The sequence below is a fragment of the Scyliorhinus canicula genome, chromosome 3 (assembly GCF_902713615.1).
Source record: "Scyliorhinus canicula chromosome 3, sScyCan1.1, whole genome shotgun sequence".
Taxonomy (NCBI): domain Eukaryota; kingdom Metazoa; phylum Chordata; class Chondrichthyes; order Carcharhiniformes; family Scyliorhinidae; genus Scyliorhinus; species Scyliorhinus canicula.
In genome coordinates, this window is record NC_052148.1 from 270,605,092 (window position 1) to 270,627,718 (window position 22,627).

The 22,627-nt window shown below is 46.0% G+C and overlaps 1 protein-coding gene across 2 annotated transcripts; it reads right to left on the reverse strand.

Moving 5' to 3' along the window:
• Window positions 1-728: 728 nt before the first annotated feature.
• Window positions 729-21,783, reverse strand: LOC119963528 (tRNA methyltransferase 10 homolog A-like). 2 transcript variants are annotated; one of them, XM_038792800.1, is made up of 8 exons: window positions 21,670-21,783; window positions 20,399-20,625; window positions 17,392-17,554; window positions 14,919-14,990; window positions 7,465-7,539; window positions 4,567-4,716; window positions 4,239-4,344; window positions 729-2,074 (listed from the first exon to the last, which is right to left on the reverse strand). In XM_038792800.1, exons 2-8 carry the CDS (start codon window positions 20,617-20,619, stop codon window positions 1,806-1,808), a joined length of 1,056 nt encoding a protein of 351 aa, XP_038648728.1. In that variant the 5' UTR covers window positions 20,620-20,625; window positions 21,670-21,783; the 3' UTR covers window positions 729-1,805. The 2 variants fall into 2 exon arrangements, with proteins under 2 accessions (XP_038648728.1, XP_038648729.1); XM_038792801.1 differs by lacking the exon at window positions 4,567-4,716.
• Between the last annotated feature and the right edge of the window lie 844 nt (window positions 21,784-22,627).

Genomic DNA, 22,627 nt, shown 5'->3' on the forward strand with positions numbered 1-22,627 from the left:
GTTGAAAGTTACAAATAAAAAGTTATGATTAAACATCTTTAACTGTTGTAATATTTGTTTGCTTCAGTCACTGTTGACCAACCACTCTAAGCCTCTTGCAAGTTTGTCATTACTGACGCTTGCGTCAATTCACCCACGAGAAGACACGCTAGGAAACTGCAGTTTCGGAATCCAGTCTTGACTTTTCCATGGTTTTTTATTTGACTCAAAAAGTGACAAGTGGGCTTTACCCGCAGCCACTGGATGGGGCGGCACGGTAGCACAGCTGCTTCACAGCTCCAGGGTCCCAGGTTCGATTCCCGGCTTGGGTCACTGTCTGTGAAGAGTCTGCACATCCTTCCCGTGACTGTGTGGGTTTCATCCGGGTGCTCCGGTTTCCTCCCACAGTTCAAAGATGTGGTTAGGTGGACTGGCCATGCTAAATTTGCCCTTATTGCCCAAAAAGGTTAGATGGGGTTACTGAGATAGGGTGGAGGTATGGGCATGGTAGGGTTCTTTCCAAGGGCTGTTGCAGACTCGACAGACCGAATGGCCTCTTTCTGCACTGTAAATTCTATGATTCACTTCACACAAAGGGTAGTGGAAATCTGGAACCTTCTCCCACCAAAAGCTGTGCAGAGTCAGGGAGGTCTATTGTAAAATGTCAAAACTGAGATTTCTTTGTTCGGGCAAGTGTATTACGGATTACACAACCAAGGTAAACAAAGATACAGATCATAGAGCAAAGATACAATCTGTCATGAATGAATTTAATAGTGGGACAGCCTCCTCCTATTGAAAGCCCTCAGGAACCACAAACTGCTGGGCAAGTAATGGTGAGAATCAGTTTTACTGCGTTACTTCACAGCTTCTGAATTGACAGGAACCAAGTGGAAGAAATAATTCAAGGTAAGCCAGCACCCGACATTAAGAATGACCATAATTATTGCTGAAATGCAATTTTTGAAACAGCCAGGGAAAGTTTGGCTGGTCATTGGTTCTAGGGCACATCAGTGTTTCATACAGACATTGAAATAGCATAACCGTACTGTAATTGGATGAGCGTGGATATGCTCCCATGAAAATTGGAGTATGTTTATATGAAAATAACATGTTAGCATTTTGCAGTAACTGCAGACATCTAGAATAATAGAAATACTGCGAGAGACTAGTGCGTTTTGAATCGGCTGCATTTGTGTGCATATACATTATGTACAAAGGCCACATTCACAGAGAACACTTCAATCTGGGGGAATAAAAAGTGACAATATTTTCAATCTATTCCGTCACTTTAGAAAGAAATTAGGCATTTCTCTGAGCACAATCCAGTCAGCATCCATTAGGGTTAACCTAAAGAAACTATAATACATAGACTGGCAATGGCTACCGGCATTGCAATTTAAATTCCAAAAGCTTTAACACAATTCAAAAGCTCTTGTTGAGTTATTAACATATGATCAATCTTGCTTAAAATATATTGTTCAAAAAACATTTTTACAAACTCATAGCACCTTGAGTGCGACGTGCGGATACAAGAAACAAATCATAGAATCCTTACAGTGCAGAAGGAGGCCATTCAGCCCATCGAGTCCACACCGGCCCTTGGAAAGAGCACTCTATTTAGGCCAACCCCTCCACCCTATCCCCAGAACCCAGCTAACATTTTTTTGACACAATGGGGCACTTTAGCATTCCAATCCAACCAATTTGCACATCTTTAGAATGTGGGAGGAAACCCACGCAGACGCGGGGAGGTGTCATGAGAGAAACTCAAAAGTCCCGCTTTTGGATCATTTCCCCTGTAAAGTTTAGCCAAACGGAGAGTGCTACATTTCACCATCCATTTCTTCACTGGTCTTTGTGCCTTGCTCTTCACATTTTAATTTACTGGGTTGTTTATTTTCTTGTGCAAGAGCTCCTGGTGTTGCTCTCCCATTTTGTACAGATTCACAAGTGTCTGAGTCAGCTCCAGGCTGGTTTTCTGCTGTGCTGACAGGCAGGCAGGCAGGAACTGCTCCTTTGCGTTGTGGCAGCACGGTGAAAAAAGCTTCTTGCCAGTCCTTCTTCTCCAAATAGGCCAGGATTATCTCAAATACTGCGGGAACAAAAGCAATCCTGGTTCAGATACCAGACGGCAGGATGAGCACAGCATTATATTTGTGGTTGCTGACACTCAGTGGAATGGGTTAAAAATGCAGCAAGAAACAGCAATAATGAGTTTTGTTCAGGTTCAAAAGTATATAATCCGTGAATGTGACTCTTTTGTGATCTCACTGAGCCACGTGGCTCTTCAGAGCCAGAAGAACAATCTGTTCCCATGACTACCTTGCTTGAGTGCATGGGCCAAAACTGATTCTCCCTTTACTCTGGTACTTGCACCCCCACTTTGGCAATTTGGGTGGTCCTTTGAAAGGGAAATCCGATTCGTCCCACTGCTCTGACTCTTTCTTCATTATAACAGCAATTTCCTTTCCTTTATGCATTTATCCAATTTCCCTTTGAAGGTTATTATTGACTGTACTCAGGGCAGCACGGTGGTGCAGTGGGTTAGCCCTGCTGCCTCACGGCGCCGAGGTCCCAGGTTCGATCCCGGCTCTGGGTCACTGTCTGTGTGGAGTTTGCACATTCTCCCCGTGTTTGCGTGGGTTTCGCCCCCACAACCCAAAGATGTGCAGGGTAGGTGGATTGGCCACGCTAAATTGCCCCTTTATTGGAAAAAATGAATTGGGTACTCTAAATTTAAAAAAAATTATTGACTGTACTCCCAACGCCCTTTCAGACAGTGTAATCCTGTGCATCTACTGTGTAAAGAAAATCCTCATCCCTCCTCTGTGTCCACTGTGGTTTTGCGGTAGCACAGTGGTTAGCACTGTTGCTTCACAGCACCAGGTCTCGGGTTCGATTCACCTTTTGGGTCACTGTCTGTGCAGACTCCGCACATTCTCCCCGTGTCTGTGTGGGTTTCCTCCGGTTCCCTCCCACAAGTCCCAAAAGACGTGGTGTTAGATAATTTGGACATTCTGAATTCTCCCTCTGTGTGCCCGAACAGGCGCCGGAATGTGGCGACTAGGGGATTTTCACAGTAACTTCATTGCTAATGTAAGCTTACTTGTGACAATAAAGATTATTTATTTTTGATTATTAACCTTGCTGCCAGTGGAGACAATGTCCGGTTATTTACCCAATTAAAATCCTTCATGCTTTGAAAACCTCGATTCAATCTCCCTGCAACTTTCTCTGTTGCAAGAATGACCCCAGTTATTTTGTTTCTCCACTAAACTGAAGTTCCTCAGCCTGGTATTATTCTGGTAAATTTCCTCTGCACTCTCTCCAAGATCTTGACATCCATCCTAAAGTGTGGTGTCCACTTTATTAAACACAATACTCCAGCTGAGGCCTAACCAATGGTTCATCAAGATCTGGCATAATCTCCTTGCTTTTGTGCTCTATGCTTCTATTTACACTTTCAGCAGAAAATTTGTCCTAATATTTTCACCAGATTATACTTCTGTTTGTTCAAAAAAATGTTAAATGATGTGCAACATACTGTGTTGAATGCCAGACGTCTGCACAAACGCTTTTCAAAACACTGAAATTTCGCACCCATCTCATTTGTTGCAAATTATACCTGATTTAGAAAGGCTAATTAATTTGTAGCATGTCATTTAAATAAATTACTCCAGAAAAGCGCAGCAACCACAGCCCAGTCAGTTTAACTTTGGTGGTGGGGAAGCTTTTAGAAACGATAATGTGGGACAAAATTAACACTTGGGCAAATATAGGTTAATTAAGGAAAGCCAGCACGGATTTGTTAAAGGGAGAGAGAGTGGATAAGGAGAAGCCAGAAGGTTGAGAAGTGGAGGGCACAGACCAGGAGGGCACAGACAAAGCAATTGGCAAAGGAGCAATGGAGACATGTGGAAACGCTTTTCCCCCACACAGCGAGTAGTTAAGATCTGTCATGCTCTACCTGAGAGTGTGGTGGAGGTAGATTCAATTGCAGCTTTCAAAATGGAACTGGATCATTGTGAAATGGAAACATTTGCAGGGCTATGGGGAAAAGGAGAGGGAGTGGCACTAGGTGAATTGCTCCTTCACAGGGCCAGCACAGACTTGCCAGGCCAAATGGCCTCCTTCTGTGCTGTAACCTATGATTCTATTCTATGATTATTTGTACAAAACATAGGAGCTGTATATTAAAAACTGTAGTGAAACTATACGTCCCAATCACAGAGGAAATCTGTGGCTATGATACTTACCGTGATTTACAGTCAACACTTTGCGACTATCCATTTTCACGTAGTTCCCAAGAGGAAGCTGGGCGTGGGCGATTCCGAACTCCAGTGCTTTATTGTGCGTTAAGCCCTGAAATGGCAGCCATGGAAATGCCAAGGTAAGTAATACTGAATCCATTTTTCTCAAAGCATCTAATTCTCAATTGCGTGGGACTGCAGCGTTCTGAGCGTGCTTCATCAACAACAACTTGAGTTTATACTGTGCCATTAAAGGATTGCACACGTCTGCAGGCTCTGGGTTACCTCCCATCATAGAATGCTAGCTTTGAAGCAGGGAAGATGCACAGTGTACCTTGTGGTGATTGTGGTCCACCAGGCCACCTATGATATAAGCTTTTGTTGCATCCAGATCATTCAGCACATTGGGAGAATCAGAACTCAGATAAACCAGGTCTTCCTTCTTCATTGCTTCACTGAAGTGCTCGGAGGTAACAGTGATTCCCTAATAAAGTCAAATTGTAACAAAACACGTCGTTGCCATCAGCAATTCAACAATAACCATTTGCATTAATATAACACCTCTAACACAGTGAAATGTCCAAAGGCACCACCCCACAGCAGTGTTACTAAAACAGCCACAGGAGGGAATATTAGGACTGATGAGGTACATTTTAAGGAGTGTTTTAAAAGGAGAGAAAGGTAGAGAGGCATGAGGTTAAGGGTGGGATTTCAGAGTGGATGGCCTAGGCAGCTGGAGGCATGGCTTCTGTTAATACAGTGATTAAAATCAGGGATGTGCAGGAGGCCATAATTAGAAAAGTGCAGAGATCTCAGAGGATTGGGGCAGCAGTGGTTAGTTGCCTCACAGCGCCAGGGACCCAGATTGAATTCCGGCCTTGGGCAACTGTGCGGAGTTTGCACTTTCTCCCACTATCTGCGTGGGCTTCCTCTGGGTGCTCCCCAGTCTATCTGTAGGTTAGGTGGATTGGCCATCATAAATTGGGCATAAACTGGGCAGCACGGTAGCATTGTGGATAGCACAATTGCTTCACAGCTCCAGGGTCCCAGGTTTGATTCTGGCTTGGGTCACTGTCTGTGCGGAGTCTGCACATCCTCCCCGTGTGTGCGTGGGTTTCCTCCGGGTGCTCCAGTTTCCTCCCACAGTCCAAAGGTTAGGTGGATTGGCAATGATAAATTGCCCTTAGAGTCCAAATTTGCCCTTAGTGTTGGGTGGGGTTACTGGGTTATGGGGATTGGGTGGAGATGTTGACCTTGGGTAGGGTGCTCTTTCCAAGAGCCGGTGCAGACTCGATGGGCCGAATGGCCTCCTTCTGCACTGTAAATTCTATGATAATCTATGATAATCTATGAATTGGCCCTAAGTGTCCAAAGATGTGTAGGTTAGGTGGAATTATGGGGCTATGGGGATAGGGCGGGTGAATGGGCCTAGGTAAGATGCTAGTTCAGATGGTAGGTGCAGACTCGAAGGGCCGAACAGCCTCCTTTTGCACTGTGGGGATTCTATGATTGCAGAGTTGGAGGAGGCCATACAGACAGTGAGGGATGAAGAGGAGACCACACAGACCGTGAGGGGTGAGGCCATGAAGGGTTTTGAAAACAAGGATAAGAATTTTAAAATGGTGGTGCAGCCATACCGCAAGGTTAATGAGACAGGAAGTGACAGGTGAACGGGACTTGGTGCAAGTTAGAATGTGGACAGCAGAGTTTTGAAGAAGCTCAAGTTAATGATGGTGGAAAATTGGAGGCAAACAGGGGAGCAATGGAATAGCAAAATCAAGAGGTATGCAACTCAACTGATGAATTAAAGTGAATTCTGACCTCTTCTAAAACAAAGGAACTACATGCATTAGTGTTTAACTCATTCCTCAGCCGTTTATATTTCAAGCGCAGATTCTGGAGAGAATCATTTCCTTTATGACAGTTAACCCCAATTGTTCTCAAGTACATTTGCAGCACGGTGGCGCAGTGGGTTAGCCCTGCTGCCTCACGGCACCGAGGTCCCAGGTTCAATTCTGATCCACTGTCCGAGTTTGCACATTCTCCCCGTGTTTGCGTGGGTTTCGCCCCCATAACCCAAAGATGTGCAAGGTAGGTGGATTGAACACGCTAAATTGCCCCTTAATTGGATAAAAATGAATGGGGTGCTCTAAATTTATATTTTAAAAAAAGCACATTGCCAGTTTGTTCAGAGCAGGACTGATAGAAACCTGGGAGCAAGTCTTCTCACCCGCAAGGAAGGTCACAAAGTGGACATGGAGAAAGCAAAGTGAACATGGGAGGTGAAACCTTAGGAAGGATGTGTTCAACTGTTTGAAAAAAAAAAAGGAGTTGAAACAAATCACGTTCTTTCTGCAGTAAATCGCGACAGCCGCATACACTGCTCTTCCCTTTCCTCATGAATCATACATTATTCCCCAACCAGAAGGCTAGGCTGCAAACCACTTCTGGAGTTCTAGCACTATCTCTGAAGCAGCTCTCCCTTTGTTTCCCTGTCTTCCTTTCAGTGATCTATAGCTGAATCTCCCTGCTAACATCAATCAAGATAAAAAATCTGTTTGGTGAAGAAACGTGTTCAGGATGATTCCTGTGCTCTGGCACCTCTGCAATGCAGAACATTGGGTCTGAATACACTTGCCCTAGTGGAACAGAATGTGCAGCACAAACCTAACAGTTTAATCAATCAAAAGACACTGAAAGCACTGCATGCTCGAGCTGTGTGTGATGAACAAAGAAACGTACAGCACGGATCAGGCCCTTTGGCCCTCCAAGCCTGCACTGACCATGCTGCCCGTCTAACCTAAAAGCATCTACACACCCAGGTCCGTATCCCTCTATCCCCATCCTATTCATGTATTTGTCATGATGCCCCTTAAACGTCACTATCTTACCTGTTCCACCGCCTCCTCCGGCAGAGAGTCCCAGGCACCCACTACCCGCTGTGTAAAAAGACTTCCCTCACACATCTCCTCTTAAACCTGTATTCCCTAGTAATTGACTCTTCCACCCTGGGAAAAAGCTTATGACTATCCACTCTGTCCATGCCACTCATAAAATGCAGACTTCTAGCATGCATGAGGCAAGGGTTTCTCTGAGTATCAAGAGGGTGTTAGGTCTCAACACAGAGCCTTATGGAAACAACAGCTCATGACCGTCTGGTCAATTGCTGACATGTTAAAACCTTAAGTCAGCAATTCCTGTTCATCAACACTCGGGTGAAATTTCTTCATACCTTCCAGTTGACCCATCCTTTGTCATTTTCATCCATATTCTTCTTCAACTGTCCACTATGGCTCGTCAAATACATCTAATGAGAAATGAGAACTGGAATTAAAACCTACTCAAAGTGCATTGTCAGGATTAAAATAAAATTCACAGTTTCCATAATACTGTATCAAATCTCGGGAACACCTTAATGAGGGTGGCACAGTGGTTAGCACTGCTGCATCAGTGGAGGGACCTGGGTTCGATTCCAGCCTCGGGTGACTGTCTGTGTGGAGGAGTTTGTACTTTCTCCCCTTGTCTGCATGGGTTTCCTCCGGGTGCTCCGGTTTCTTCCCACGTGCAGGTTTGGTGGATTGGCCATGATCAATATGCGGGGTTACCGGGATGGGGCGGGGTATTGGGCCTAGGTAGGGTGCTCTTTCAGAGGGTTGGTGCAGACTCAATGGGCCTAATGGCCTCTTTTCGCACTGTAGGGATTCTGTGGATCCTTCAGGCATATGAATTACATTGCTTGCTCTTACTGAGGTCAAATATAGTCACTTTTGCACAGAGCAAGACCCTATAAAGAACGCAAGGATGGCAGTGCCAAGGTGCCAGCTGGGCAGTGCCAAAGTGCCAGTGTTCCAGGAGGAGTGCCAGGGGCCACCCTGCACTATCCCTGAACATCCAGACATCCCATGATAGCCCTGGTGATCCTCCCGGGTGCCATTCCATCTGGTCCACCTTTGTGTAGATCCTGCAAGGCGTGAAAGCTGCTGGGAAACCAGTGGGGGGTCTCTCCTGGCATCCACCGGCTGCACCACGCCCGAGCGAGTGTGCAACGCAACCGGTGGATCATGCCCACTAATGTCTGTGTGACCATCTCCAACCGTATACTGGTGGCTTCTATCCTTAAGCATCCTGGGACAGCGTGCTGCAACAACTTCAACATCGAAATAATTCCTATCATTTAAGCCCTCCCTGTGTGTGTGTGTCTTGTGTGTATTTGGGTAGAGGGTGGGATGGTAAATGGAGGGAATCGTAGATTAGCTGTCCTTATTCTGTCATGATTATTGCACATTTCAACTTTGTTCCTGTTATAAATAAAGAGTTATTGCGTTCAACTTCCAAATCTGATGGCTGTAGCTTATTGAGCAGTGAAAGGGGCCAAAGATTTTGGGAATCTTGCACAAATTATTTGTTAATTGACTTGTGTTGGGACTCCAGGTTCTATGGGGCTGGAATTGACCATGCACTAGCCCAGGGTGTCGTAACAGAAATTTAAAAAGGGACACCAGGTTGGTAGTTTGGAAGCTGCTAAGCATTTTCTTCTGGTGGAAGACTTAACTCTGGTTTATTCAGAGGGGCTTTGCAAAGACTTGCTAGTTGAATTGCAGGGGATTTAAACAGGGATGCACCAGCTGGAGCTAAGAGGGCAGAGGTAATTTAAAAAAAAAATTTAGAGTACCCAATTATTTTTTTCCAATTAAGGGGCAATTTAGCATGATGAACCCACCTAACCTGCACCTCTTTGGGTTGTGGGGTTGAAACCCACGCAGGCACGGGGAGAATGTGCAAATTCTACACAGACAGGGACCCGGGGCTGGGATCGAACCTGGGATCTCGGCGCCACAGGCAGCAGTGCTAAACCACTGCATCACCGTGCTGCCCCAAGAAGGCGGAGGTAATTGATTTGTTTGCTAAACATCTAAACTTGATGGCGATGTTCAGGAGCCCATGAGGTGGTGTAGCATTGGGGACACCTTCTGGTGGGGAAATTGAGCGGGAGAGAATTCAATTGAAGTTAGAGACTTAACAGGAATTCAAACAAATAGAAATGGAAATGCAGAAAAAGCTAAAAGAACTTGTGATAGAATTTCATAGAATTTACAGTGCAGAAGGAGGCCATTCAGCCCATCGAGTCTGCACCAGCTCCTGGAAAGAGTACCCCATACAAGCCCACACCTCCACCCCATCTCCACAACCTAGCAACCCCAAGGGCAATTTTAGACACTATGGGCAATTTAGCATGGCCAATCCACCTAACCTCCACATCTTTGGACTGTGGGAGGAAACCGAAGCACCCAAAGGAAACCCACGCACACATGGGAAGAATGTGCAGACTCCGCACAGACAGTGACCCAAGCCGGGAATTGAACCTGGGACCCTGGCGCTGTGAAGCAATTGTGCTAACCACTATGCTACCGTGCTGCCCCTGTGATTGAAATGAAGAGAGAGAAAAGCGACCAACATTGTGAGGGTAGCAAAAGAGCATAGACAGAGTCGTGGAGAAATCCGAGGGGCACTATGTAAGGATCCTCCTGTTAAAACAATGTTTTCCCTGTTTATTTGCTTGTCTTTTGGTTTTTATCATTTTTGTACCCGGACAATTAATGTACCCATGCCTTTAAAATGGACTTCACCTTTAATTCAAGTGGCTGGTAAACTGAAGACTGACCTGTGACCTCCTGGCTAGGCTGGCTACAGGAGTTATTTATATTTCAAAAAAGCAGATTCCAGGGAGATCAGTGCTAACACACCTTGATGGACTTGGCTGTTGGCCATTGGACTACTTTGAATTGCCGGGCCTTATCAATGGTCCCTGCCGATTGGTCGGAGTTTTCTCTGGAATGTTCCTTCTTCTGTGTGACGTGTTTTCTCTTCTACATTTGTTTTGGTCAGAAGCTGGAGGGTCACGGCCCTGATCTCTCTCTCACTTCATGGATTATTTCTGAAGATGCAAAGTAAAGGCCTTTCTCTCTCCTCAGCCTCACTGAACTGCAAAGGAATCCAAAGACAAGCCACCAGCTGAAGGCAGGGCCTGCTGTTTAAAAACCTTTTTAAAAAATCTCATGTGGGGAACTCTTGTTCTTACCTCAGCAAAGCTGTTGGTCATTGTGATGGAGTTGGAAATAAGAAAGAATTGAACAGGCCTGAGGCTATTTGAAATGAAAATGAAAATGGCTTATTGTCGCAAGTAGGCTTCAAATGAAGTTACTGTGGAAAGCCCCTAGTCGCCACATTCCGGCGCCTGTTCGGGGAGGCTGGTACGGGAATTGAACCGTGCTGCTGGTCTGCCTGGGTTTGCTTTCAAAGCCAGCGATTTAGCCCTGTGCTAAACAGCCCCTGAGTGGAAGCCCAAGTTGGTTAAAGGTAAAAGGGGGATGGGAACCGATGCAGGAAGTGGGAACGTAGTAAAACAGGGACAGAAGCAAAAGGAAGGGGGTAAGTGCAAGGCAGAGAAGACATAGTCAAAAATCAACACGGGTACAAGGTACAGTGACTGAGGGGAGCTCAGTGAATAGGCCCAGTAATACTAAAAGGAATAAAACTGGAGATGATAAGATTCAAAACAGAGGTAAAAAAACCAACACAAGTGTACTTTACCTGAATGCTCGTAGTATTCGGAATAAAGTAAATGAGTTGATGGCGCAAATCATCGTGAATGACTATGATTTAGTGGCCATTACTGAAACATGGTTAAAGGATGGTCACGACTGGGAGTTAAATATCTGAGGGTATCAAACTATTTGGAAGGACAGAGTGGATGGTAAGGGAGGTGGTGTAGCTCTGTTATTTAAGGATGACATCCGGGCAATAGTAAGGGATGACATCGGTGCTATGGAGGATAAGGTTGAATCCATTTGGGTGGAAATCAGGAACAGTAAGGCGAAAAAGTCACTGATAGGAGTAGTCTATCGGCCACCAAATAGTAACGTCATGGTGGGGCAGGCAATAAACAAAGAAATAACTGATGCATGTAGAAATGGTACAGCAGTTATCATGGGGGATTTTAATCTACATGTCAATTGGTTTAACCAGGTCGGTCAAGGTAGCCTTGAGGAGGAGTTTATAGAATGTATCCGCGATAGTTTCCTAGAACAGTATGTAATGGAAGCTACGAGGGAACAAGCGGTCCTAGATCTTGTCCTGTGTAATGAGACAGGATTGATTCATGATCTCATAGTTAGGGATCCTCTCGGAAGGAGCGATCACAATATGGTGGAATTTAAAATACAGATGGAGGGTGAGAAGGTAAAATCAAATACTAGTGTTTTGTGTTTAAACAAAGGAGATTGCAATGGGATGAGAGAAGAACTAGCTATGGTAGACTGGGAGCAAAGACTTAATGGTGGAACAGTTGAGAACCTTCCAAGCAATTTTTCACAGTGCTCAGCAAAGGTTTATACCAACAAAAAGGAAGGACGGTAGAAAGAGGGAAAATTGACCATGGATATCTAAGGAAATAAGGGAGAGTATCAAATTGAAGGAAAAAGCATACAAAGTGGCAAAGATTGGTGGGAGACGAGAGGACTGGGAAATCTTTAGGGGACAACAGAAAGCTACTAAAAAAGCTATAAAGAAGAGTAAGATAGAGTATGAGAGTAAACTTGCTCAGAATATAAAAACAGACAGTAAAAGTTTTTACAAATATATAAAACAAAAAAGAGTGGCTAAGGTAAATATTGGTCCTTTACAGGATGAGAAGGGAGTTTTAATAATGGGAGATGAGGAAATGGCTGAGGAACTGAACAGATTTTTTGGGTCGGTCTTCACAGTGGAAGACACAAATAACATGCCAGTGACTGATAGAAATGAGGCTATGACAGGTGAGGACCTTGAGAGGATTGTTATCACTAAGGAGGTAGTGATGGGCAAGCTAATGGGGCTAAAGGTAGACAAGTCTCCTGGCCCTGATGGAATGCACCCCAGAGTGCTAAAAGAGATGGCTAGGGAAATTGCAGATGCACTAGTGATGATTTACCAAAATTCACTAGACTCTGGGGTGGTCCTGGTGGATTGGAAATTAGCAAACGTGACACCACTGTTTAAAAAACGAGGTAGGCAGAGAGCAGGAAATTATAGGCCAGTGAGCTTAACTTCGGTAGTAGGGAAGATGCTGGAATCTATCATCAAGGAAGAAATAGCGAGGCATCTGGATAGAAATTGTCCCATTGGGCAGACGCAGCATGGGTTCATAAAGGGCAGGTCGTGCCTAACTAATTTAGTTGAATTTTTTGAGGACATTACCAGTGCAGTAGATAACGGGGAGCCAATGGATGTGGTATATCTGGATTTCCAGAAAGCCTTTGACAAGGTGCCACACAAAAGGTTGCTGCATAAGATAAAGATGCATGGCATTAAGGGTAAAGTAGTCGCATGGATAGAGGATTGGTTAATTAATAGAAAGCAAAGAGTGGGGATTAATGGAAGTTTCTCTGGTTGGCAATCAGTAGCTAGTGGTGTCCCTCAGGGATCTGTGTTGGGCCCACAATTGTTCACAATTTACATAGATGATTTGGAGTTGGGGACCAAGGGCAATGTGTCCAAGTTTGCAGATGACACTAAGATGAGTGGTAAAGCGAAAAGTGCAGAGGATACTGGAAGTCTGCAGAGGGATTTGGATAGGTTAAGTGAATGGGCTAGGGTCTGGCAGATGGAATACAATGTTGACAAATGTGAGGTTATCCATTTTGGGAGGAATAACAGCAAACGGGATTATTATTTAAACAATAAAATATTAAAGCATGCTGCTGTGTAGAGAGACCTGGGTGTGCTAGTGCATGAGTCACAGAAAGTTGGTTTACAGGTGCAACAGGTGATTAAGAAGGCAAATGGAATTTTGTCTTTCATTGCTAGAGGGATGGAGTTTAAGACTAGGGAGGTTATGCTGCAATTATATAAAGTGTTAGTGAGGCCACACCTGGAGTATTGTGTTCAGTTTTGGTCTCCTTACTTGAGAAAGGACGTACTGGCACTGGAGGGTGTGCAGAGGAGATTCACTAGGTTAATCCCAGAGCTGAAGGGGTTGTATTACGAGGAGAGGTTGAGTAGACTGGGACTGTACTCGTTGGAATTTAGAAGGATGAGGGGGATCTTATAGAAACATATAAAATTATGAAGGGAATAGATAGGATAGATGCGGGCAGGTTGTTTCCACTGGCGGGTGAAAGCAGAACTAGGGGCATAGCCTAAAAATAAGGGGAAGTAGATTTGGGACTGAGTTTAGGAGGAACTTCTTCACCCAAAGGGTTGCGAATCTATGGAATTCCTTGCCCAGTGAAGCAGTTGAGGCTCCTTCATTAAATGTTTTTAAGGTAAAGATAGATAGTTTTTTGAAGAATAAAGGGACTAAGGGTTATGGTGTTCGGGCCAGAAAGTGGAGCTGAGTCCACAAAAGATCAGCCATGATCTCATTGAATGGTGGAGCAGGCTCGAGGGGCTCCTAGTTCTTATGTTCTTAAAGTGCCACTCCAGAGGAAAACCGATTGTCTGTGAGACCATCTCTAACCATACACTGGTAGCTTTGATCCTTAAGCATCCTGGGAGGACAGCATATTGCAACAACTTCAACATCGGAAACACTCATCTTTCATTTCATTTTAGTTTCTATTATTTTACCCTTCCGTCTGTGTGTCTCTGTCTTGTGTGTTTGGCTAGAGGGTGGGATGGTAAAAAGCGAGGAGTTGTAGATTAGCTGGCCGTTATTCTGTTATAATTGTTGGATTGGATTTGATTTATTGTCACGTGTACCGAGGTACAGTGAAAAGTATTGATCTGCATACAGTTCAGACAGATCATTTCGCACATGAAAACCAACATAGGGCAAACGTAAATACACAATGTAAATACATAGACACAGACATCGGGTGAAGCATACGGAGTGTAGTACTACTCAGTAGAGAGGATGTGTGAAGAGATCAGATCAGTCCACAAGAGGGTCGTTTAGGAGTCCGGTAACAGCGGGGAAGAAGCTGTTTCTGAATCTGACAGTGCGTGCTCTCAGACTTTTGAATCTCTTGCATATTTAAACTTTACTCCTGTTATAAATAAACAGTTATTGTGTTCAATTTACAAACTGGTGGTTATTGAGCAGTCAAAGGGGCCAAAGATTTCGGGACTTGTACACAAATCATTGGTTAATTCACTGATATTGTGACTCCGGGTTCTGCAGGGCTGGAATTGACTGTGCACGGGCCCAGGGTGTTGTAACATGGGTAATATTGTTTTAATATCCCAATCCCTAATTATTGAAGGGGTGACAAGTACTGGAAACAAATGGATGCAGAGTAATATATATTTTGTTCTTTAAAATTTTAATCAACATACTTTAATTCATCACTTTATTCAGAATTTAACCAAGTCATGTCTAAGATTGACAAATGGTTCTTCAGTTTTATTCCTCCAATTCAGATTGTAGCTACTCCTACCAGGAGATTTGCTGTGCTTATTTTACTACAAGTGACCATTTTACTTATTGTAATGAGTGGAAACCCAACTTTGAAAGCCAGCCTTTCATTTATAGTTATTAGTGGTTTATGTTCATACAGGGGGGTGGGGGGGGGAGTCAGCCATGTATCAGCAGCTTCAGAATTGAAGAACTTAACCTGAGCAGTTCCTGGTATATCAGTTTGGAATGATCATGTTTAAGAGAATGGCATCGTTTTGATTTCCAAGATGAAAAATAGCACCAAGACTCACCTGTACAGGATGTGCTGCTTTTCGATTTTCTGCGTAACATCTTTGAATCTGTTTATGCAACTTTTTGACATCCTAGATTTTTAAAAAAAAAAGCAACTTAGCCCATCGCTCATGCACACAATTTAGCTTTGTGGGTTGAACTGCACCGGCCTCAGCAGTGAAATAAAAATGCTGACAAGCTCTTTTCGCTCATTTCTTTCTTCCCTCGATTAAGAAACAATCCAGCTAACGCACGCACTAATGCAGGATTACTGGGGAATGCAAGAAACCCAGTGTAAATCTGTATCCAGCGACCACAATCTGCACAATATCGGACTTTTGGATAATCATACCATCATTAGTTAAAAACAGTGAATATGCCGAGGTCCCAGGTTCGATCCCGGCTCTGGGTCACTGTCTGTGTGGAGTTTGCACATTCTCCCCATGTTTGCGTGGGTTTCGCCCCCACAACCGAAAGATGTACAGGGTGGGAGGATTGACCACACTTATTGCCCCTTAATTGGAAAAAAAGAATTGGGACTCTAAAATTTATTTTAAAAAAGTGAATATTTAATGTATACCTACATTCATACAGACATAAGCTACATCCATACCATACAAATACACCACATTACACTCTGTCATTAAAACACTTACTGCAGCTCAAATAAATGCAAGTTAAATTTACATTACGTTATTTAGTTAGCTTATGTCTTGGGAACAAAAGTACATGGACCCCATGAACAGATTTTTCCCAGCAATAGTTATTCTAAAGCGGTGGCCCGACGGGAGTCTTTCAAACTGATGATATAAAGAGTGATAGGGATCACCGATGATGACCAGAGCTTCCTTCTTCACTGTGTTGTTGAATAAATTATCGAACGGTGTCTGCTGTCTGCCAATGATTTCACCTGCAGTGTTGACCATTCTGGCCAGCTTACTTTTCTATTTCATATTCAGGTTACCAGACCAGACTGACATGTTGAATGTGAAAATACTCTCTACCAGACCTTTGTATACCTTCTCCAAAATGTCTTGACTCACTCTGAACTCTTTCAGTTTTCTATTAAAACAGATGCTGACTAGCTGTTTTAAAAATACAGCTGAAACTTAGCTTCTCGTCCATGTACATTCCCAGGTACTTGAAACACTCTACAACCTCTACGCGGTTGATCATTAAGATACAGAGGTTCACACATATTGGATCGGATTTGTTTATTGTCAAGTGTACCAAGGTACAGTGAAAAGTATTTTTCTGCAAGCAGCTCAACGGATCATTAAATACATGAAAAGAAAAGGAAATAAAAGTACATAACAGGGCAACACAGGGTACACAATGTAACTACATAACACCGGCATTGGATGAAGCATACAGGGGTGTAGTGTTAATCAGGTCAGTCCATAAGAGGGTTGTTTAGGAGTCTGGTAACAGTGGGGAAGAAGCTGTTTGAGTCTGATCGTGCATGTTCTCAGACTTTTGTATCTCCTGCCCGATAGAAGAAGTTGGAAGAGTGAGTAAGCCGGGTGGGAGGGGTCTTTGATTATGCTGCCCGCTTTCCCTAGGCAGCGGGAGGTGTAGATGGAGTTAATGGACGGGAGACGGGTTTGTGTGATGGACTGGGCGGTGTTCACGACTCTCTGAAGTTTCATGTGGTCTAGGGCTGAGCAGTTGCCGTACCAAACTGTGATGCGGCCAGATAGGATGCTTTTTATGGTGCGGTATAAAATAGTTACTAATAAATAAAATAGGGAATTCAGGAGAAACTTCTTTATACAGTAAATGGTTAGAATGCAGAAATTGTTACCACAAAGGAGTAGTTGAAAAGAATAATATAAACTGTGCGGAGTCTGCACATTCTCCCTGTCTCTGTTTTTTAAAAATAAATTTAGTGTACCCAGTTCATTCTTTCTGATTAAGCAGCAATTTAGCATGGCGAATCCACCTACCCTGCACATCTTCGGATTGTGGGGGCAAAATCCATGCAAACACGAGGAAAATGTGCAAACTCCACATGGACAGTGACCCAGAGCCAGGATCGAACTTGGGACCTCGGCGCCGTGAGGCAACAGGGCTAACCCACTGCACCACCGTGCTGCCCCATGTGTCTCTGTGGGTTTCCTCCGGGTGCTCCGGTTTCCTCCCACAAGTCCCGAAAGACGTGCTTGTTAGGTGAATTGGACATTCTGAATTCTCCCTCAGTGTACCCGAACTGGCGCCGGAATGTGGTGACCAGGGGATTGCCACAGCAACTTCATTACAGTGTTAATGTAAGCTGACTTGTGACAATAATAGAGATAAAGATTATTATAAATGCAGTTACAAGGAAGCTAGATGGGGACATATGGAAGAAAGGGAAAGAATATGTTAATAGGGTGGGAGTAGGCTCATTTGGAGCACAAATAAGAGGACAGATCACAGACCACTGCCGAATGGCCGATGTCTGTGCTATACATTCCATATAAAAACAGCACAACATTCATCACTCTTCCTCACCTTCATCACCATGAGGCCATCAAAGCTGCAATCCAGTGCTACACGAAGGCTACTTGGAGTGACATCTCTCTTAAAGCGTTTCCTGCAAGATTCTTCACACCCTTCCTCGCTCCGAGTTTGACGTTCTAATTTTCTTTTAAGCTTCTTCTCTCTTCGCTTTTGCCTGGCCCCAGGAGAAGAGAAAGGTTAGGGGGGAGTGGCTAGTTTAGACTTTGAATGAGTTAACAAGTGAAAGCTAAGAAGGTGCTATTCAATGTACACAACAGCTGTTCTGATGAAGGGTCATAAACCGGAAACGCTAACTCTGTTTCTCTCCACAGACACTGCCCGAGCTGCTGAGTATTTGTAGTATATTTTGTTTTTTATTCAGATTTCCAGGATCTGGAGGATTTTTCTTTTGAAATATCACTAATAAACCTTTATTTTTTTATTATAAATTTAAAGTACCCAATTCATTTTTTTTCCAATTAAGGGGTAATTTTTTTACATAGAATTTACAGTGCAGAAGGAGGCCATTCGGCCCATCGAGTCTGCATCGGCTCCTGGAAAGAGCACCCTACCCAAATATTAACACCTCCACCCTATCCCCATAACCCAGTAACCCCACCCAACACTAAGGGCAATTTTAGACACTAAGGGCAATTTATCATGGCCAATCCACCTAACCTGCACATCTTTGGACTGTGGGAGGAAACCAGAGCACCCGGAGGAAACCCACGCACACACGGGGAGGATGTGCAGACTCCGCACAGACAGTGACCCAAGCCGGAATCGAACCTGGGACCCTGGAGCTGTGAAGCGATTGTGCTATCCACAAGGCTACCATGCTGCCCCATAGCGAATCCACCAAACCTGCACATCTTTGGCTCGTGGGGACGAAACCCACGCAAACACGGGGAGAACGTGCAAACTCCACACGGACAGTGACCCAGAGCCGGGATCGAACCTGGGACCTTGGCGCCGTGAGGCAGCAGGGCTAACCACTGTACCACCGTGCTGCCCCCTAATAAACTCTTATTGTCTGTTTTTTTTTTGCCATCTCCCTCTTAATCCTATCTATCCCTCCTCTCATTATTTCGCTTTCTGTGCATGATTTGGTGCCGAATTAACTATTCCAACTTGACTAAGTGGTTCAGATTCTGCTTGGATCAAGGATTCTTTGATCCAACTGGTTAATGCGGTGCATGTCCACTGTACTGTTCTGACTCTCCAATCACCACAGGTTCCAGTACAATAACTCACAGAAAGTCTGTGAGCAAATGCAAGGTCAATGAACAGTGAGGACCATTCCTTTAGCGGTGATTGCAAAATAGTTCAAAATGAATTCTAATTTCCAAAATAGAGATTATTTTCATTGCGTAGGGTTAACAGTTACAACTGTTTGAATAGCTTCCTTATTCAAGGGGACATTTATTTATAATTATTGGGGGTCTATAAAATGTAAACGCCGCCACCGTCTCAGAGGACCGTAGGCTGCTCTTCCCCTTTTGAAAAAGAGCTGGCCGGTGGTGATTTAACCTGAAGGTATTCAGGCATGACCTGATGTGTTTGACATCATGTCTGAAGCGAGGTGTTCTGGTGGCAGACATGGAGGCAGATAGCTATCTGCTTGTCTTTCCAGGGAGCAGGGTGCATGTGTTATGGTTTAGAAAACTCCAAAGTATATCATGGAGTTCACCTGCTCCAACTGTTTGTTACTTTTGGTTATGAGGAGCACAAGGGCCTCCCTTTCAGGTGTTATTCAACAGAGGCCTTAAGCACTTTAAAAAAATAAATTTAGTGTACCCAATTAATTTTTTCCAATTAAGGGGCAATTTAGCATGGCCAATCCACCTACCCTGCACTACTTTGGGTTGGGGGGGGGGCGCGAAACCCACGCAAACAACGGGAGAATGTGTAAACTCCACATGGACGGTGATCCAGAGCCGAGATCGAACCTGGGACCTCGGCGCCGTGAGACTGCAGTGCTAGCCACTGCGCCACCGTGCTGCCCTGGCCTTAAGCACTTTTAATCAAAACAAAGTTTATTCTACAAATTTAGTTAACATTTTTATAAGCACACACAGTATGCATTTTTATCAACTACAACCACAAATACCCACACAGCTACAGTAATCTAATGTATAACCCTTAATAAATTCCCCCTTTAGCTGTTCCAATTTAATAACAAGATCCCATAAACCGGAAAAACCTTTTCAAAGGTGCGGCCAAGCACACAGCACTCAAGACCTGGTATACAAAACAGCAGGTTTGAATTCCTTCCAGAAAACACTTATTTCTTTCCAAGTTATCAGCAGTCTGGAAACAGCTTTGAAAATGCAGAGACTCCACTATACTTTCCTGTCTGAATACAGCAGCCAAAATGTGAAAACGAAAGCAAAAATCTCAGAGCCACACAACAGCCCCAAACCAAAGCAAAGATAAAACTCAAGAGCCACAGCCCAGCTCCACCCACACAATAACATCACTGAAGCCATGAGATAAGACAAAACATTTCTTAAAGGGACACTGCCATTACACATGCATCTTGAGTTTTTAAGGATGCAGATGAAAGCTTTTGCAGGACAAGTGGGCAGAGTTTGTAAAATCCGATCCTCACAACAAGGTTGGCACTGTTGCTTCACAGCACCAAGGTCCCGGGTTTGATTCCCGGCTTGGGTCATGGTACGGAGACTGCACGTTCTCCCTGTGTCTGCGCGGGTTTCCTCCGGGTGTTCCGGTTTCTTCCCACAAGTCCCAAAAGACGTGCTGTTAGGTGAATTGGACATTCTGAATTCTCCCTCTGTGTACCCAAACAGGCGGAAGAATGTGGCAACTAGGGTCTTTTCACAGTAATGTCATCGCAGTGTTAATGTAAGCCTACTTGTGACACTAATAAAGATTATTATTATAAACAGCGGTGAAAGCCCCAGAATTTTGACTTATTCATTCACTGCAAATCAGCGGGCACTGCGGAAATGAAAGGCGGAGGGGGAAAACTCTTGTGCAGTGACTTTCCCCCACTTACTTGCGGAGCTCTTTTTGGTCCTCCCATTGCTTCTCCTTCATTAACCTCTTCATCTGACTCTTCGACACAGGCTCGGTCCTGCCCACCTGCCAAGCATGGTCCTTCGGCTGGTGGTCCCCTCCCATGGGATTGGACTGCTCCAGTCTTTCCGCCCTGCCATCCCTGGCCTTGGCAGCTGCTGCCGCAGACTCTGTCCCACCTCCATCTGCCTCAGATGCCATGGCCACCTTGGGGTTTGAGAGAGAGAGAGAGACAACACAGAATGTCAGCAAAGCCCAGTGAGGGAGAGAGGCAGGCTCTGGCTGGATGGGCAGGAGATCCTATCACAACTTTGTGCAAACAGATGAGAATTTATTGGAGCGATGATTTAAAAAAATGACTCCACACATTTCAGTAAATTTCCAAAAGAGACTTTGTGAAGACCTCCCGGGGAAAGAGCTGCCCCCCCCCCCCCCAGGACAGAGAGGACCCCCCCTCCCCCAGGACAGAGAGGACCCACCCCCCTCCCCCAGAACAGAGAGGACCCCCCCTCCCCCAGGACAGAGAGGACCCCCCCTCCCCCAGGACAGAGAGGACCCCCCCCCCTCCCCCAGGACAGAGAGGACCCCCCCCCCCTCCCCCAGGACAGAGAGGACCCCCCCCCCCCTCCCCCAGGACAGAGAGGACCCCCCTCCCCCAGGACAGAGAGGACTCCCCCTCCCCCAGGACAGAGAGGGCCCCACTCCCCCAGGACAGAGAGGACCCCCCCTCCCCCAGGACAGAGAGGACCCCCCCCCCTCCCCCAGGACAGAGAGGACCCCACCCCCTCCCCCAGGACAGAGAGGACCCCACCCCCTCCCCCAGGACAGAGAGGACCCCACCCCCTCCCCCAGGACAGAGAGGACCCCACCCCCTCCCCCAGGACAGAGAGGACCCCACCCCCTCCCCCAGGACAGAGAGGACCCCACCCCCTCCCCCAGGACAGAGAGGACCCCACCCCCTCCCCCAGGACAGAGAGGACCCCACCCCCTCCCCCAGGACAGAGAGGACCCCACCCCCTCCCCCAGGACAGAGAGGACCCCACCCCCTCCCCCAGGACAGAGAGGACCCCCTCCCCCAGGACAGAGAGGACCCCCCTCTCCCCACCCCACCACCCCACCACCCCGGACAGAGAGGTGTTCTCTCCTCCCCCCTCCGGATGCCTCGGCCCTGAATGAAGGCCCGCACTGCCCGGGGGTGGCGCAGCCCGCCGCTTGTCTCCATAGCAACAGCCCCCCTGCCCGCCGCCTCACCGCTGCAGCTGGGGTGGGAGAGGCGTCGCCCGGGCCTCAGGACGTCATCAACCTGCGACAGTAACCCGGGGGGCGGGGCTAATGTAGAGGGTAATGAGGGTGTGTGAAGAGGAGAGGAGGGGCTGTGAGGAGGGGGAGGGGCTAAGGAGGGGGCGGGATGAGAGAAGGGGAGGGGCTGTGAGGAGAGGGAGGAGCTTTGAGGATGGGATGGGGCTGTGAGGAGGGAGGAGTGGCTGCGAGAAGGGGGAGGGTGTAATGAGGGGGAGGGGCTGCAAGAAGGGGGAGGGGCTGAAAGGAGGGGGGATGGGCTGCGAGGAGGGGGTGCGAGGATAGAGGGAGAAGATGAGGGGTTGCGAGGAGAAGGGGAGGGGAGGATGAAGTGAGGGGGAGGGGGTGATAAGGGGTGTGGTGGTAGAAGGGGAAAAGGGGTCATGACGGAGATGAGAGGGTGGAAAGAGGGGGAAAGGGGATGATGAGGAGGGAAGAAGGAAAGGCTGATGAGGAGGAGGGGGTAATGAGGTGGGATGGTCAGCATGGTGGGGCAATGGTTAGCATTGCTGTCTCGAGGCGCCGAGGTCCCAAGTTGATCCCGGCCCTGGGTCACTCTCTGTGTGGAGATTGCATGTTCTCTCCATGTTTGCGTGGTTTATAATAATAATAATCTTTATTACAATGCTCCCAAAGCAACTGTCCGAACTAACAACACCAGCTCTGAATACTTCCAGGCACAGAGAGGAACAAGACGGGCTGCCCCTTGTCCCCACTCTTGTTCGCGCTAGTGATCGAACCCCTGGTAATAGCCCTATGGGACGCAAAAACGCTGGAAGGGAATCTGGAGAGGAGACTCTATGCAGATGACCTGCTTCTCTATGTCTCAAAGCCACAGGAGGGATTGAAGGCAACCGCAAATACTGAAAGAGTTTGGAACCTTCTCGGGCTACAATCTTAACCTGGGCAA

Bases quoted from the DNA above. Each gene is read 5' to 3' on its own strand.
- LOC119963528 (XM_038792800.1), bottom strand. From the start codon at position 20,619: ATGGCATCTGAGGCAGATGGAGGTGGGACAGAGTCTGCGGCAGCAGCT. The intron at 17,555-20,398 runs GTAAGTGGGGGA...TCCTGGGGCCAG, and splicing joins GACCAAAAAGAGCTCCGCAA to GCAAAAGCGAAGAGAGAAGA. The intron at 4,717-7,464 runs GTATGAAGAAAT...TGACTTTATTAG, and splicing joins AAGGATGGGTCAACTGGAAG to GGAATCACTGTTACCTCCGA.